The following is an 18543-nucleotide window of genomic DNA, read 5'->3' on the forward strand; positions in this document are numbered from 1 at the left end:
AGCCTTTTCAAAAACTAACTTGGTCCTCTCACATTGACACTGCTCAGAAGAAAGCCCAGCAGAAATTACTTCTTGCGGCAACTCAAGAAGTACAACCTTCATCAGGAGCTACTGGTCAACACCTAAACTGACAGTCTTTAGTCCGTTCTATGCACATCCATCACTGTGTGGTTTGGCTCATCCACAAACAAGACAGGCCCAAACTACTATGAACCATCAGGGCAGACCCACCCTCCAACAAGTACATGTACAGGTTTGGGACGGGAAATGGGCAGCTAGCATCTCCAAACACCCTGCAGACCTTGGATGCAAACTGTTTAGACATTTACCTTGAAGTTGGCGCTATTTAGAAATGGAAAAACAAAGCAACTGCTTTTAGAGACAATTTCCTCCACCATGGTGTCATTCAGACGAACACATGAATAAATATTTGCACCAATTCAGCCATGTATTCCTCTTTTGTTAAAACAGCATCTATCTATCTATCTATCTATCTATCTATCTATCTATCTATCTATCTATCTATCTATATATATATATATATATATATAAACTTGCAGGGAATGTCATGGAAGACAGGATTAAACTCACTAGTATTTCTTGGTGCACACCCATTCGTATTTATTTTGTTTTTGCTCCTTCTCAAAAACTGGCGGTGGGTCCAGTGGCACCAATGTATGGCAGCCTCGCTTCTGTCAGTTTGCCCTAGGGCAGCTGTGGCTACAATGTAGCTCAGCACTGTCAAAGTGTGAATGTGTGGGTGAATGGGTGAATGACTCAATGTAGTGTGAAGCGCCTTGGGGTCGTCACACTTGATAAAGCGCTATACAACTACAGGCCATTTACAACTCTACGCTATTTAGTTGTGTTGCATTTCTTAATCACATCTGATCAGCTTGTTTATTGCACCTCTTGTGATGTCATCGACCAAATATGTATTTTGACGTATTTTGTGAAATCCTTGGTGTGAAAATCTATTCTTCATCACTCAGCTGTGTTCTCATCATCAGGGATGAATTGTACACAGATTAATTCCGTGCTGTAAAGTATCTTTGATTAATTGTGTAAGACTGAAACCTCTCTAAAATTTCTCATTGTGATTAAGATGACACCTCATAAAGCTGATCCTTTAGATGATACATTTTTTAATGATTTCAATTGATCTATTCTTCCATAAATACCTTAAAAAGAACACAGACATAAGCGACAACTAGTTTTGTTCTCTTATTTAAAGCTTTGGTTGGTTTCCATCTCCATCTCCTCCTCTGTCCCATAGAGATGGAAGGCACTGCCATCTTGGCGCTTTAGATCAGCACTCTATGTGCCAGCGTGTGCATGTGTTTGCCTGTGAAGCAGCTGGAACCACTGAGCACATTAACAACCTGTTTACCCAGCTGAGCCCCCACCCCCCACCCCCCACTCCCTCACCAGTCCTAGCATGAAAGCTGCACATACAGAAAACCCACTGAGAGATTGGAAGCATGTAAAGGAACCAGGAAAGACAAGTTGAAACAATATGATGACAAAGAGCAGCGGTCCTGCTAAGTCTCTGCTTCTTTCTGCAGCTTATCATAATAATAAGGACAGCGTAACCTTTTGAGATGAAAAAAACAAACAGAGACCACTCCCCACTGTGTAGAAAACCGCTTGATCTTCTGTAGGCTTTTATTCCCTTTTACACAAAGTGAGATACCAGAAGGGCTGCATTTCTGTTTCTAGTTGTTCTTCTTCAATGCGTTTGTCAGTTATCATAATGGAAACTTTTCTCGTGTGGGAAAATCCATCAGTCCTTGATGTTTGCCAAGTGATGATAAGGACCAAGGGAAGCAGGAAGAAAATGTCAGAATTAAAATATCTACATCTAAATACTTGTCTTAGCTGGCAACACTAAATACAACTTAGAAAAAAAAATATTTGTAGATTGCAATTAGTGGCAATACAATATTTATCTCTTTTTAATTTTTGCTCTATATTTTCCACGTTTATCATCCAAAAGTATGGCCACACTTCAAAGGGATGTTACAGTCAGCAAGGACGCAGGCACATGACACATATCCAACTCCATAATAAATCTGTTAATTAGTGTACAAAATGAACTTGATTCCAGAGCCAACTCCCTATCAAAGACTAGCGTGAAACACTTTTATGTGTTTGCCTTGGCACAGGGCTCACATCCCACTGCCCAGTGAACCAAATCCTTATCAGACGCAAACAAGCCGCCTACGCTCGGCTCTGCAGCTAGCCTTGGGAGATGTCAGGTCCGTTGAGTGTATGTTTTATGAGGTGATCCAAGCAGAATGCGACCAGCCTGCTGGCTGAAGACAGAACACTGGTCTCTTTGAAGTCCACTCATGACAATGACACCGATGCTGACCATGACTCAAGTGACTCACAGCGAGGGAGTAGGTTGATTCACACGCGCTCGCAGCACCCAACAAAAGCAGTATCGCTGTGTGATCAGTGACCACTGAGACGGGCTGCAGCTGGAAAAGGTGCAGACTTTTCTCTCCAAATTACACACTGTCATTGCTTCTCTCTTCTGCCTGTTTCTGTTCTTGCAGTTGTGACTCTTTGACAGAGTAAAATGCATGTGCCATGTCTGTGATTGCACGCTAACATTAATTAAATGGTTGTGGGACGTAGCGGTTATCTTCCAGGTTTTTAAGGTCTCTGTGCCAAGTGTTCCTCTGAACAGCTGCAGTTGTAGACAGACACTCTTTTCTTCTTATTGTAGCTCATGTAGTTCTGCCTTTGTTTCTGTCCGTTATAGTGCAAAGAAGACAGAGCTTTAACCTTTAGCCCACAACAACTACTTTTCTCTGAGTATCAAATAAATATTTATACACATATGTATATATTTATACACACAGATATATATATATATATATATATATATATATATATATATATATATCCATGATAGACCTTGATAGACATAGATTGTCCCCTGAATATTGAAAATCTGATTGTTTTCATAACTTCAAAACCGCTGTCTACAAGATAGACTTATTGTCTGTTGATACATCTCAAAGTTATTCTATAGGAATCCTAATTTCCTAATTAAAAAACATGTTAGCTTAACACTAAATGGGGGTTTCTGTGTCTGACTCTCGTCAATTACTGTACAGAATGACTACTTGTGCAAACAATTTTATATGAAAATAGCTTCCTTCATAAGACTCCCCCAAACCCTTCCCCTCACATTAACATTAAATATAATAACTCAGAACTGTCGGCTAAAACAAACTCTGTCTTTTAAATACTTTAAACAGCTACTTATAAAACATCCCTTCTTAGCTAGAAGAAATTAATTACCAGTTAAATCAATTACCAGCTCCAAGTTGTTTTTTTAATTATTTAACTGTTACATACATTAAAATACTGATCATACTGATATATATATTTACTTAGTCTTTCAGCATAACCAACCAACTGCTACGCCAAACGCTTTAATATGTGACATATTTTGTCTCAGCCCCTCTACATTTATGTCTATCGGCCTTCATCCCTACCTATATTGAACTTTAGTTTGCAGTCCATATTCAGTAGGATTTTATGCTTATGCAGAACAGTTTTGTAAAAGAAGGAATGTTTAACTCAAACCTCTGGTTTTATCATTTTCCCCTGAATGCATGAGTTGTAATCAGTGCAGCTAACAGAGGTATACAGTAGAGTGAACCCCTGACCAGGAGGAAAACCTTATGTGTTGGATATTACTTTGTAAATGACATTGGTACCACTGCTGGCCATTGCTAACTTAAATGTAGTCTGTCACATCAGTACTGAAATTATTGCTTTTTTTATAACATGCTCTAAAAAGCACATACCTCCCACGAGGAACATCAATGTCATCTTTCTTCCAGCGAACATTTGGTTGGGGGTCTCCTTGTACCTGGCACCGAAACTCCACCATCTCCTCTTCTAGCACCACCTGGTTAATTGGCCTCCGAAGGAAGGTTGGTCGCTCTACAAGATGTGCAGAAAGACAGAAAAAACATATTTTCTTATCTGCTGTATACAGTTCAAACATTAAAACTTCCAATATAATCCTGTCTAAAAGGATAATGTCTTGCAATCCTTATTTTAACATTTTTTTTAATCCCTGTTTTTCCCTTCAATTTATTGCTTCTGTTTTTCAACAAACAATATCCACAAAGAAATTTTGGAATAGTACCCTGAAGTCAACACTGGAAAAAAAAACAGATTACCAACCACCGCCTATGATCCATTTCGTTCCAGCTCTATATTATATCATGACAACATAATAGCAACCTCAAATATAACATTGAATGTAACCCAGCAGGACCAGTCTGGCAAAAGGTCTAAGCATCAGGGGTTTTAAAACCCTATTCCATCAGCACCTGGCCAAATACATAATTTTCATGAAAGTATGCAGTGAATCTGATAGATGTCACACCTCCGCAGCACCAAGCAGGTACAAGTTTCAAGAATAAAAAAAGAAGCCGTACCAAAGACTGTTACTTGTGCAGTCTCACTTTCCCGTTCTCCGACCATGTTGGTGCCGACACACACGTACATGCCAGCGTCGCTCTTTCTTGCGTTTGAGATCATGAGCTTCCCTCCCCGAATCTAAAGGTGAAAAACAAATCATTTTCTGATTAAACATAGATTCTTTTTGTTGTACTATCTTTCTCTTTCATGCATCAAAGTTCTTTAGTATAGTTATACTTATGCATGAGCTATGTTTCTTTAGTGCCTTGCAAAATAATTCATACAACTTTTATCTGGCATGTTACAAACACAAACTTCCAAATTTTTTCCTTGGGATTTAGCGAAACACCAACGCAGAGACATGCATAATTCTGAAATGGAACAATTTACTTTTACAAATTGTTTTATAGAAAGTGCGGGGTGTGTTTGTGTTCACCTCCCCATCCCTACTCATTCCCTTCTTCTTTGCAAACTCATTCAGATTAAGTGGAGAATATCCATTAACTAATATTTTAAACTTTTACCTCTTCTTCTCAATTGGATTTGAATTGAATTACTAATTGTGACTACTGATAGACATTTGATGCACTAAACTACAGCGAATACAAATGTACGCCACACTGTATAGTTTTCTATTTTTTTATGCCACTTTAGAAACCACTGTCCTTGGTGTATCATAAAAATCCTCCTAAAAGCCTTCATAGTTAAACAGCTGATATCAACGCTTCTATTTTCGTTCATTAACATCATTTAGAACAATACTCACAGTAATCCTGTCGTCCTCGTCATTAATTCGCATTTTGTCTTTCTTCCAGTAGATGGTGGGCTCAGGATGGCCTCTGGGAGGAACACATTCAAGTATGGCTGGCTCTCCTGCTGCCACCACCGCATCAGTAGGATTTTGTCTGAAGTCATCTCGCAGCACTGTGTGAACAGAGAGGCGCTCAGTGAGGGTAGAGGAACACAGAAATGCAAGCAGCACCTTGAACTAAAGATTGGCACATTTCTCGCTGCATTAAACCCACTGACATTAAGATGCACTGATTTTTGAAGGGGAGATAGGCACCAGCACCCCCCGCGACCCCATGAGGGATAAAGCGGTTTAGAAAATGGATGGATGGATGGATGGATTTTTGAAGGCAGTCGGTTGCTCTAAATTTTAGTGAGGGGTATCAAAGTAAAGGCGGAATACAAATACATTGAACACATTTGCATTTATATTTAAAAATAGTTTAAAATTATGTGTTTTTCCTTTCATTTCATAACTATGCACTTCACCGCGTTGGCCAATGATGTAAACATACTGATAGAATATGCTGAAGTCTATGGCTGTAACGTGACAAAACGTGGATACGTTTGAGACCCCTTTTTGTTTCTCACTGACAATTGTATGTTTCAGTGCAGGCGTGTAAAAGAGCAAAATACATGCTTATGTAATTATTAGAGTGCACAGAGAACTTTAAACATTACATGACATATCTAAGCTATTAGAATGGAATGTGCAGCTTCATCTGACTGGGCACAACAAAGCCACAGCTAATTGGAGCTAATGGAGGTCCCAGTGGAAGCACAAGAACAAACAGAGGCAGAATGCCCTGAAGCCTGGTGTCATTCACTTGTGAAGGCTAACAGGGCTGCTTCACTTTGGTAGTGATGTGCGCATCCGCTTCTGCACACATGTCTACCAAATGTATGCGAACACACAAAAGCCAGTGGGTGGTCTGATGAACAACTGTGGCCTTGTATCTAATCATCCCCCCAGGTAGGCCTTTCATTGGAGAGATAACCTCTCGCCCCGCAGAGTGTTCAGAGAAACACACAACAGCAGCTCATTATCAGACGAGGAGCGCTGCCGTCACACACAGACACACAAACAACTGCAAACGTTAAAGGACAAACGGGAAAGAAACGAGCAAAACAATGAGAGCTGTAACCCTGGGCTGAGTCCAGAAGAGGGGGGGAGCCTTTATAATGAGAAAACACACCAGATCTGAAAATTAGTTTAAAGACATAAACCGAGACTTGCTCCTTTTCACCTGCTGCATGAAGTCAAACAGATCTTTTTAATCTGTTATCAATCTAATCCCTGGAGTAGCACCATAGGAATTTCTGTGTCAGCCTTTATTCCATCAGTGCTGCTAAGAAGGGCACACAAATTTTTTTTTTTTCTGATGGATAAAAAGACCAAGGCTTGTTGGGTGGATATTTGAAGGTGCTTAAGGAGGGCTAAATTAAGGGCAGCACCACAGGTCCTTATGTAAATTTCATATGGCACAGGAGACATTGATAGGGATGGCCGGGATTATCAGAGGGGATAACTGGTCCCTGCGCTCCCGGCCTCTCTCATCTCTTCATTCGCTCTCCTTACCCTCTCTACAGAAAACGCTGTGGCCATTGTCTCCTTATTTATTTATTTAGACCAAGGAGTGGCGGATTGGAGGAAGGGAGGATGCTTTCAACCCAATTATCCTCGGGATGCACAGGGGCACAGAGAATAGGACTTTTGTGTGACATGAATTCAAATGAAACCTTTACACAGGGGTAATGGAAGAGAATACAGAGGAGGTAGAGATGGAGATTTTCACTCCTCTTATGCAGGGCTGCCCTCTAATCTAAAGAACTAAGGCAATTAGCCAACTCCAGTGCTCCAGACCCCCTAGCCAGGCTGGGCATGACAGCCACCATCTCTGAGCTCTAAGTATTTGCATTACAAACAGGCATCCCACAGTTTAAAAATCATAGCCCGGTGCGGACCAGACACAGGCCGTTGTTTTCAATACCACGTCGGCTTTAATTGCTCGCTTCCATTCACTGCTGATAGCACCCGTGGGATTTTGTCGGAATCAATTTCCTTTGAAACAGAACAGTGACAAAAGAAACACGCATTAGGTGCATCATTACGATGCTCGCGCCTCGCCGTCTAATCTGATCTGCGGTGGCATAGTGCGTTATGGTAAATGCATCTCTTACCCTGCAATCTACATAAACACGACAACGGGAAGAAAAAATACAAACAGACACAAGTGGGGAACAACAGAAGAGAAGCTAAACACTTAAAACGGAGTCAACACATACAGTAAAAAGTTGCACCTGTTGAGGAAACATGCTTTTGCCCTGAGAGTGGGTGCAGGTGGTCGGACAATTAGGGGCGGGGCCATTCCCATGATGCACTTCTGGTCAAACGTTTGCAACACTTATCACCAAGACGAATCTGAGCTTGTTTTCTTTTTTGAGGAGGGACTGATCACAGGATACAACTTTAACGCAATTTAACAGAAAATAGAATGATTTCCCAAAGGTTGAGTTGATCGGATATTTTCTCTATCAGAGGCTCAACGTTGATACAGTGGTTAGCACTGTCTCCTCTCAGCACGAAGGCCCCTTATTTGAGTTCTTCCTGCATGGAGTTTGCATGTTCTCCTTATGCTGCGAGGGTTTGATCATTTTATTATTGTATCAAATCATCTTGTAATACTCTCTGACTTCATTGTTGGAAAGATGCTACTTATTACTTCAGTTCTGATTCAAGGGTATTTTAGTTCATCCTTGAGATCAGTGTAAGTGTTTTCCCCCTTGGTTTGCAGTTTCCTCTGTGTCCAGTTTAATTCCCTTTGTTTTAATTATTCACTGTTCCACAGTTTATGAGGTTTTGCACTCCTCCCTGGCTGTTCCAAATCCCCTTTGATTAGCTCACCTGCATACAGTGTCATTCTCCACCCTTTCCTCTGTATATAAGCTCTCTGGTTGTCTTTCTCTATTACTGAATTCTCCTGTTACGCAGCCTGTGTGTGTCCTGTTGTCTTTGTGTACGTTCTGAAGGTTTTCTGTTTTCAAAGGTTCCACCATGCTCATCCCAAGTTAATGTTAGCATTTTGGTCCTGCTCTTAACATACAAAGCATGACAGAAGGAACATGACACACCTCCCTGTGTGGCTCTATGTCAGGAATCACAAGGCAAGCAAATACTTTTATATTTTCGTCATAATATAAGTATTTCTTTCTCTATCTCTCTCTCTCTCTCTCTATCTCTCTCTCTCTCTCTCGTTAGTCTACGTGAGAGGCATTAGATATGGTTGTTTCATTAAGTGGATCTGTGCACATACTGTCAGAAGATGAACTGTGGCTCCCGTCTCCCAAGCCCTGTAGGCATTTAGACCCAAATCATCCAACAGACGTAGAGTAATTGACTTTCTATCCCCTTGAAACATTCAGCTCTTCTTCCACTGAAAACATCCCACCTCCTGCGGAGCTCCAGCAGGCCACAAACTCTGCCATATTGCTTACTTGCTTATTAATATTTATGTTTTTTTTTTTTGTTTTTTTTTAGATTTAAAACCCCTCGTTGGTGAGTCCTGCATCTGTCGATCCAGCTGTGGGCTAAAAACGAACCCCTGTTGGAAAAATATTGATATGCACTCGCTTCTTGAATTTATTAATTTATTTCCAAAGCATCGTGGGAGTTTACTGATGAATGGAGGAACATCAGGCAGGGGGGCAAAGCACTACAAAGTTTCAGGTCTTTTCAGCTGGCTCTATTTCAGCACTTCATGACTCTATGCCATAACAGAATTACAAAAGAGACATCCATGTAATTGCTTTTAATTTCATATGGTACTGCGATGATAGAGGAGCCTTCCCCCAGCAGCCATTAGAGAAGTCACAGCACCTTCCAAAAAGGTCAACATCCTTTCTATTATGTCACAGGACAACCACAAATTTCTTTGCATTTAACTGGGATTTTATTCAATGAACCATCATGAAGTAGCTTATAACTGAGAAATGGAAGGAAAAATATACATAATAGATTTTTTACTGGATTTTATTTATGGTATCGGAATAAAGGAGGCTGAATACCAAAGCATACAAGACATGAAAACATTGTATTTGTACGGTACTGCATGTGAGTTTGAGATTTTACTTAAGAAAAACTTGGTGCACAAACATTCAGCTGGACCCAACGATGCTTCTTGTTTTACAATGCAAACAAGATGCCTCACTGCACAGAGATGGCCAGCAAGGACAGAATGAGGAATAACATTTGGTATAGTTCAGCACCCTTTCCTCCAACACAAGATATTTCTCTCAGGAGGGTGACACTGCTTGTCGGAAAGATTAGTGGGAAACCTTGAAGCAGCAAGCCTGCATTCGAGAATAAGTGCTGACAAACATATTCACCTGCAGGAGAGCATCGAGCTTGGGAAGGTTGCTCTCTTTACCACAACCTCAAAAAAAAAAACATATTTTTGACTCAAATAAAAAAAAAACACACACAAATGGGACATTCTTAAAAGTGGCATGGGTATTTTACTGTTTTGCATTATAGAGTGCCTTGCAAATGTATTCATACCCAATGGATCTTTTAACACAAGTCTGTTGTATTCTATTGGGATTTTATGATCTAGACCAACAAAAGTAGTGCAAAAATATCAAATAGAGGAACACGTTGCATGAATTTTGCACTAAGCCTACTGAACCAATACTTAGTAAAAACTACATTTTGCTGCAAATACTGCTTGGTGTTGTAGGCATGTTTCTACCTTTGCACATTGACACACTGACATTATTGACTCTTCTTGCAAGTCAAATAGGTTATACACAGTCTTACTGAATGTAGAGCATTATGTTAATATTAATTGTCAAGTCTTGCCAGTATTTCTAAATTGGATCTAGGTCTGGACTTTGTCTTGGCCTTTCTAACACATGAACGTGATTTGACCCAAACTATTCCACTGTGTTATTTTCCTTTTAATGTCTTGTACTTTCTGTGGGCTTATTACATAAAACTCCAATGAAGCGCATCTAAGTTTGTAGATGTCCGAGGAAATGTGAAAAAAGTTGAAAGGGCATGCATACTTTTACAAGGCAGTTTTTGTGAACCGATTTGCACGTTTGCACGGTTATTACTATTCTCATGCCATTTAAAGCATAATATAACACTGTGTGCTTTTATAGTAATCCTGCCAGGTCAAAGGCTAAAAAACACACCGAGATATTACAACTGCTCGAGCCCCAGGGACAAACCCCAGCACCCAAACTCGCCACCTTCTCTGCACACTCTGATTAGAAAATAAACCATGCACACACAAAAGGAAAGAGCTTTAGAGTGGTTGCTCCAAGCTATAATATCTTCTCATTCAAGTGTTCTTTGTGCTTCATCCAGCAGAGTGCTATTACACTGCCTCAATTTTCAATTCCACCCTGAGAGAAGACACTATATTATATATATATATATATATATATATATATATATATATATATATATATATATATATATATATATATATATATATATATATATATATATATAGTTGACAAAATTGTACCAAATCCATTGTAGTCATTGATGGCTTGTATTAGTCTTAATGCTGAAGGCTGCAAAAGGAAATTACAGCAGCACATATACTGTCCTGATGGCTGATAGGCCCCATTTGTCTGGATGCAAACTCTTCCTGCTTCCTGCAACTGCCCCGTTTGCCCACCCACTGGCCAACGCTAACCTTTGCCCCTCATCCAGATGAAGAAATTACCCCTCAGCTGGCAAGCAAGCACCAGCTTTACACATATCTCCTATATTCCTCCACAGGGGGTTGCAGGTCAGAGCAGAGAAACAGCTGCAAAAATATATCTGTCTAGCAGTGCCCAAGGCTGCACTTCTACCAAGAGCTGAGGAGAGGCGTCCATCCTCTCATCATTAGCACGGCTCATAACCATCTCTCAATGTCTGGCTTATTCTCACCATCGTTGGAGGTCACTCCCTGACTTTCCCTTTTCTCCATTTGCTCTTAATTGTTTGCCATGCATTGCAACCCAAACACCCCCCATACACACACACACACACACACACACACACACACACACACACACACACACACACACACACACACACACACACACACACACACACACACACACACACATAACCACTCTTCTTCTCCTCTTCCACTTGCTTGTCAGGTCTCTCTCTCTCTCTCTCTGCTACGACTGCAGATGAAGCCGTGCATGAGCACAACCAGTCATTCTCCAGACCATAGGTAGATCCGATAGCATCTCCAGCGCTATTCTCCGTATCTGCAAAACCTGCGCTGGGGGATTCTAAATAACACTGTCACTTTCACAGATAAGATAGAGGCAAAATGGAAAATAGTAAAAGTACAGAGAATCATACCATTGGCATTGATTTTATAGTGTTTTTTGTTTGGGGGGGAAGGAAGGGAAGGTAGGTAGAAAAAAAAAAAAAAACAGGTGCTGATGCCATATTAAATGTGCATCTTTAAAACACCTTGAAGCAAAAATCAAAGCATTCACAAAACAAACAATATGGTGAAGTATTCATACCCCTTCAGATTGAGAGATCTATTGAGAGATGTGTCGAACAACAATTTGTTGTAAACCTGGCTTTAAAGAAGAGCGACAAGAAGAAAGTCATCATTGAAAGAAAGCCGTAAGAAGTCTCATTTACAACGACATGGAGACCACAAATATGTAAAAGGCGATGTAAGATGAGACCAAATTTGGGCTTTTTGACATACATGCAAAACAGTGTATGTCGCACAAAACTAACACCGGACATTGCCTCGAACACGTCACCCAAGAAGCGAAATACGGCAGTTGCAAGATCATGCTGTGGGGATGCTTTTCTTGAGCAGGGACAGGGAACCGTTCAATGTTGATGGGAAGGATGGAGATAGATACGGAGATATGATGGAAGGACACCTATAGAGGCTGAAAGGAAGTTAAGGCTGGGACAGAGCTTCTTATTCCAGCCGAACAGTGATACTAAACATGGATCCGGAGCTACAACGAAATGGTTGAATTCAAAGCATACATGCAGTATTCAGGAGTCCTTCAAAATAGAAAAGACAGGAAACAGTGTAGCAGTTGCTTTAGAACGACCCAGTCAATGCACAGAGTTACTGTATGTTAAATTCTGAATCTGTGGCCATCTTGAGAATTGCTTCTTAAAGATCCTCTCCACCTGACTGAGCTTGAGCTGTTTTGCAAATAATAGTAAATAAAAAAAAGCTTGCCATTTGCAAAGCGAGCTGTAAAACTGTTGGAGCTGTAAAACTGCAAAATGTTTTGAACTAAGTTTGTAAGGCAATATTTGACACACAGCAAGAGAAGCTTGTTTGCTGGCTGATCAAGGTCAAACTAAGGAGATGGTGAGGACCGCAGAGGTGCTGAATTGATGGGGCTGAAGGTGAAGCAACGGAACACATTCCATCACACTCATAGCTCCGTCCATGCCTCCATCTCTGATTGAGGAGATGAGGCTAAACAAGCATCTTTATTTAAAGAGCACGCTTGTTCAAAGTACATTTATCAAACGGCACCCTTAATTTGGCCTAACAAGCCCCAGAGCAGCACAGTAATGACAGTAAGACCACAGTGGGCCACTCTGCTGGCCAGGAAAAATGTGCGGTGTTGCTCCTGTGAAACAATACAATTAACTCTTAATGAACCTCTCTCCTTTATGCTTTTCAACAGATCCAACACACAAGTTACAGTACCGAAACGCACACACACACACACTAAATTCAATTTGGCCTAATCCATGTTTTATGGTAATGTATAGCTCATTAAAATGTTATTTAAAAACTCATTAAAATTCACTTGAAGAAGTAATGGCTTCATTACGGTAATACGGTGAAAAGCAAAGAAAAAGACACGTAAGGACAATGAGAAGAAAGAGCACAGAGCGACAGCTTTCTAATCACTTAATTGTGTCTAAAATGGAATACATTTGCATATTAAATAATGCTGTGCTGTATCCTCCTTTGTATCTTTTTTTTTTTTTTTTCCACTCTCCAGCTTCTGTAATTAACAACTGCTACAATTAAAGATGTATTTTTGCCCCGGACTGATTTCGCCGGCCGCTCTAGTTTTCCTTCAGCTGTCTTATTCAGGGGTTTGGGACAGGCTTGGCAGATGCTGACGGCGTGCTGAAACTGGAGCTGGCTGATACTGATGAACAATGTGCCCGTGGGCCTTTGTGTCTGCTCCGATAAGGCACTTCGCTGTGCCCATGCTTGCGCCGAGTCCAGAACGGACACTTTACAGCCGGAAGGGGGGACTAAGACATAAAGGAGGGAACCGAAGGGAAAGGGGCGGGGGTGAGCTGCCTGAAGATGAGGGGCGGATTGATTTCCTGCCAATTCCAGCACCGAGAGAGCATGGACAGGGGCAAGCCAGGCGTCGTTAGGGGGCCAGGTGGGTTTGCTTCCTGTTTGAGGTGAAGATAGAGCAGAAAGGAGGGACTCTGGGAGGAAGAGGAGGAAGCAGCACACTGAGGAAGACACGCCTCATGTCAGTGTCTTCTTTTCTACAGGAGCCATGTAGAAGTCGGCCAGTCTCCCCTTGCTGAAAACAGATGTTTCCATTGCAGTCAACTGGCTATGGACTGGATATTCTCATTTAATAATACCAGTTTAATGTTAGTTATACATAAAAGTAAAAGAACATTATATAATTGTTTACAATTACACAAATGCAACTATTTTCAACCATTTATGTTGCTGCTACAATGGCCTTATCTGTGTCGCTCTAATGTTATCTATAACATAGATAAGACACTTTTATTTGTCATTATACATACAACAAAATGTTGTAGATCAGATGGTTCTGGTAGGGCAAACCAGAGCGCCTGGAGGAAACGTACGCAGACAACATGCAAACTCCACACGGAAAGGCCCCTGCCGAGCCCAGGACTCAAACCCAGGACATTCTTGCTGTGTGGCAAGAGTGCAAAACCACTGTGCCACCCATAACATGTATTTATTTATCTTGAGATTTTGATCCATAATCATTTTTGGCAAAAAAAATATACAAAATAACAACAACTATAAAAAGTGCATATTGTCAAATATGTTGTAACACTAGTCAGAACCTAAACAAAAATCATCAACTTAGTTTTCTCCTTATTATAGGGCATCCTAGTTTCCATTAATTACATTCACAAAAAAACATTAAGTCATTGCATGGATTAGTCATTTTTCTGCCTACCATTTCTTGCTGTCTGAGAATGGAACCGGCGGATACATAGAATATAGCAGAAATATAACAGAATATAGCAGAAACTCAAGGATTGACACTTGAGGGGCTTCCCATGACACGAGTGCAGAGCAAGATCTGAAGTCTAGACTAACAAAAACGTGTTTTTTTTGTTTGTTTTTACCCATGTTTTTATTACAACTGAAAGCATTTCCAAACAGCTTCATTTGTCTTTCTCCCAACGGTAGCACAAGTAAAGTAGGCTTCTTTCAGTCAGCTGACCAACAATGCCTGGCAACTGACAGCCATTGAATCAGAGGAAGGAAACCCCAGTCACTCTGACACTTTCTATAAAATCACATGAAAAGGAATATAAACTTTAGGAACGGTACAATGATGAGTTTTAGTTGGTTTTGAAGCGGCCTTGATTCTGATAACCAGCCCCTGGCTACCCTCAGCGTGTGTATGCTGTGGTGCACCTCTCCTCCATATCTTAAGTTATTAAAACTGTCCACATTCCTACCATCAAACCCTCTCACCCCCGGTGTTGTAGTTCATAATTTCAACCTCATGCCGCTCTCACATGTGGCCATTGAAATGTGCCAGTTGTTGTGGGTCCAGCTGTGACACAATCTGTCAGCCTGAAGGTGAAGCTCCATAGCATGATCGGGAAGAGGAAGAAAAAAAAAAAAACGCTTCCTGGGCTGTTTATGAGCTGAATGTGGGGGTGGCAATGCTGTCCATAAGTCTCTGCACCTTCTTTGTGTGTCTTCTGAGCTAATGACACAGAAGTCGTGTGCTTCCACGCGGAAACAAAATTCCCAGGATGCAGCTGGACTGCACCAGTGCTTACTATTAGAGACAAATTAAATACACACGCTTACAATAACTTTTTAATTTATTTCTCTTTTTATTTATTTTTTATTTTTGCTGCTGCTCACCAACTCAGGGATCATTTTTTATTTTTGTTTTTACTTGCGAAAATGAAACTTCTTCCACCGTCTTGCTTTGCCACCTTCAGTGCAAATCTCAATATAATCGCTAATAGCGTCCCTGTCCCTTCCTTTATGACGGCCTGTTTGCTGCCGCTCCCTCTGTGTCTATTTTATTGTTTTGCTCTATAATTGGATTGGCAGTAACGCAGAACACTGAGCAGTTAGGAGCTTGTAAAAGGTGTCACTCTGCGATGGCGGCCCCGTTTTAATTAAGCTCTCGGCTGGAGTTGAGCAGCTTTTATCTGGCTTGGTCTGATGAGCCCCAAGTGCAAATGTGCTACACACCGCGCCGCAGGACGAGGAGGGAAAGGAGGCGTTCGGAACAGCTGTAGATAGCTCGGTTTACTGTACTCAACTTTGGTCCCTGCATACCAATCAAGATGCCCGCACCGACATGATACCAAGACACATCGTAAAATCCTCTGTGCAGTGCGTTAGAGTTCTTCCCTATGCTTACTGCAGCAGAGCAGTACCTATCAATGATATAGAGTGATGTTTATATTGGTGCAGATGCAAAGCCGACGCTCAATAAAACAGAAGAAAGCAGGTTTGAGCAGTGATCTAAACGAAGACGGCAGAACACGGCTCTCCCACGCCCTGCTGCTTTAAATTCTGCTTTACTCTATTATCTGCACGCCAGGCTTATACTGTAGGCAGTGTTGTATGTGGCATAATGATTAGAGCTGATCATCATAGTCTTTCCTTGACTCCCCACCACCACCACCCCCACCCCTTTCAATCCTCCTAATGGGCTTTTCAGATCATCTGTTCTTCAATCAATACTGCCTGAAAGGAAGTATCCCACACCTAAGGACACTTTGTTCCCCACTGTAGATCGCACAAGTGACACATTTTCCATGGCAGGCCGTCGCCCAGTGATTCTGGATCAGAACCTCACTGGATCCATCAGGTCCTTGAGTCTTGAGTTTCTAGGCAATGAAAAGGCTTAGGTCTAAAGAGAGCAGTGAACAGGTGGGTCCTGGATCCAATACAACTGAGATGGAAATAAGGTAAAATATTTTATTGATCATCTCGTTGAGCTGAAATGTTGAAAGGGAGCAAAAACCGAACTGAGCACAGAAATGACCCTTAGAAGAACCTCACTCACGGATAGTACTCGTTTTTATATCGGCAGAAGCCTTTAAGTTCACACTGCATTACCCTTTTTCCCCCAGTCTGTCACGTCGCAAACATAAACTTCAGATTAGAATTTTATGTGAGACACCAACACAAAGTAGCGCATAATTGTGAAGGTCAGGAAAAAAGAAAAAGTGAGACAGGAATTTGTTTCCAGTCCACCTTACTCTGAATAAGATCCAATGAAAGCAACTGCCTTCAGATGTCCGTCTGTATGTAATTCAATCTCAGTCTGAATACAGTTGCCCTATAAAGGTCTTAAATATTTGCTAGAAGAGGTTAGTGAACGAGTAACATCATTGAGACAAAGGAACAACTCAGACAGGTCAGGGATAAAGTTGCATAGAGGTTTAATGTATTGTTAGGCTGAATCACATTCTATGAAGTACTGTTTGTTCCATCATCGGAAAATGCGAACCTACCAGGCAACCAAAAACATAGCTGTCCGTCTACACTGACAGGCCAGAAAGATCCATTAATCCAAGAAGGAGCAAAGATGCTCTCGTTATCTCTGGAGGAGCAGCAGAGTTCGACAGATCACTTTATGTATATGGAACAATGTTAACGACACAATAAAAGATGAAGTAGACAATAGAGAGATAAAGGCGGTGAAATGAAATTAAATAAACAAAAGATTATAAAAAAAATAAAGCGCACTACCCACACACGATGAAAATATGCATGTATACACATAAAAATCAACGCGCTATATGTTATCAAATGCCATGGAGTAGAGGTGGGTTTTAAGAATAGATTTAAAATCAGACATAGAAGAGGCCTGTCTAATGTGCAGCGCCAATTTGTTCCAAAATTTTGGAGCTGCAGTGGCAAATGGTTGATTGACTAGGAGTGTAGGGGTGCAGCAGCTCAGAAAGGTAGGGTGGGGCGAGGCCTTTCAACGCTTTAAAAGTCAATCAAATTATTTTAAAATGAATCCTAAAATGGACGGGCAGCCAGTGGAACGAAGCTAAAAGAGGGGAAATATGCTCATACTTCCTCGTGCCAGTTAAAAGACGTGCAGCAGCATTTTGCACAAGGTGCAGGCGAGCAATGGAGGACCCGGTAACCTCTATATAAAGTGTGTTACAGTAATCCAGCCGGGTGGACACAAAAGCATGGATTATTGTCTCAAAGTGCCTCTTTTGGAAGAACTGGTTTTATTTTTGCCAGCTGCCTTAGCTGGAAAAAGCTGGATTCCACCACAGCTTTTATCTGGCTGTCAAATTTAAGGTCAGCGTCCACTTTCACCCCCAGATTGTTCACAATTGGCACACAATACCGTGCCAAAGAACCCAGATCAACTAAGGGATGGGGTTGTAGGGGGGCGGGGGGGGGGGGGGCACATAAGTGCCACCAAAGAGCATTATGTCAGTGTTTTTGTCATCAAACTTCAGAAAATGTAAAGACATCCATGCTTTAAGGTCATATGCTGTCATGTTTCTATAGAACAAGCTGTCATACTCAATCATGAGGCTGGCACTGATAATATGGTAGGCATTTGGGAAATGGAGGGACGATGACAACACAAGTGGTGATACATAATGCAATGCTCCTCATGCACTTTAATGATGTTTAAAAGCACCTCCGGGGGGGGGGGGGGGGGGGGGGGGGGGGGCAATTCTGTTTTTTGGTGAGGGAAACAACTAGGGAAGCATACAGTTCCTCGTAAAACCCTACTTTCAGAATCTGTTGAATGGACAATGGTATACATACCTAGCCTTTGAGGGAACATTAATTAATTAATTAATGTATATAGCCTTTTACAACAGCCTATCAGGCAGCCAATGCACCTCACAATAAAACAGATAAAACAATACATACGAGTTAGAAATCTGGATCAAAATGCCTCAGTGCTACTGAGTATTAAAAGCCTTCCTGAATAAAAACATATTAACTTTGGATTAAAAAAAGCACATGTCTGTGATTGAGCAGAGATCCAGAGGGAGATGGCACAAGTGAGAAGGCCCGA

General features: G+C 41.2%; 1 protein-coding gene across 14 annotated transcripts in view; it reads right to left on the reverse strand.

The window, feature by feature from the left end:
• Positions 1-18543, reverse strand: part of robo2 (roundabout, axon guidance receptor, homolog 2 (Drosophila)) — a 419069-nt gene that overhangs the window by 92655 nt on the left and 307871 nt on the right. For all 14 annotated transcript variants that reach the window (XM_036149798.1, XM_036149791.1, XM_036149797.1 and 11 more), the window contains exons 3-5: positions 5219-5376; positions 4470-4590; positions 3828-3966 (exon numbers count right to left, since the gene is read on the reverse strand). In XM_036149798.1, coding sequence (XP_036005691.1) covers positions 3828-3966; positions 4470-4590; positions 5219-5376 — 418 coding nt within the window. The remainder of the gene's footprint in view (positions 1-3827; positions 3967-4469; positions 4591-5218; positions 5377-18543) is intronic.

Source organism: Fundulus heteroclitus, chromosome 18 (genome assembly GCF_011125445.2).
Source record: "Fundulus heteroclitus isolate FHET01 chromosome 18, MU-UCD_Fhet_4.1, whole genome shotgun sequence".
Lineage (NCBI taxonomy): Eukaryota > Metazoa > Chordata > Actinopteri > Cyprinodontiformes > Fundulidae > Fundulus > Fundulus heteroclitus.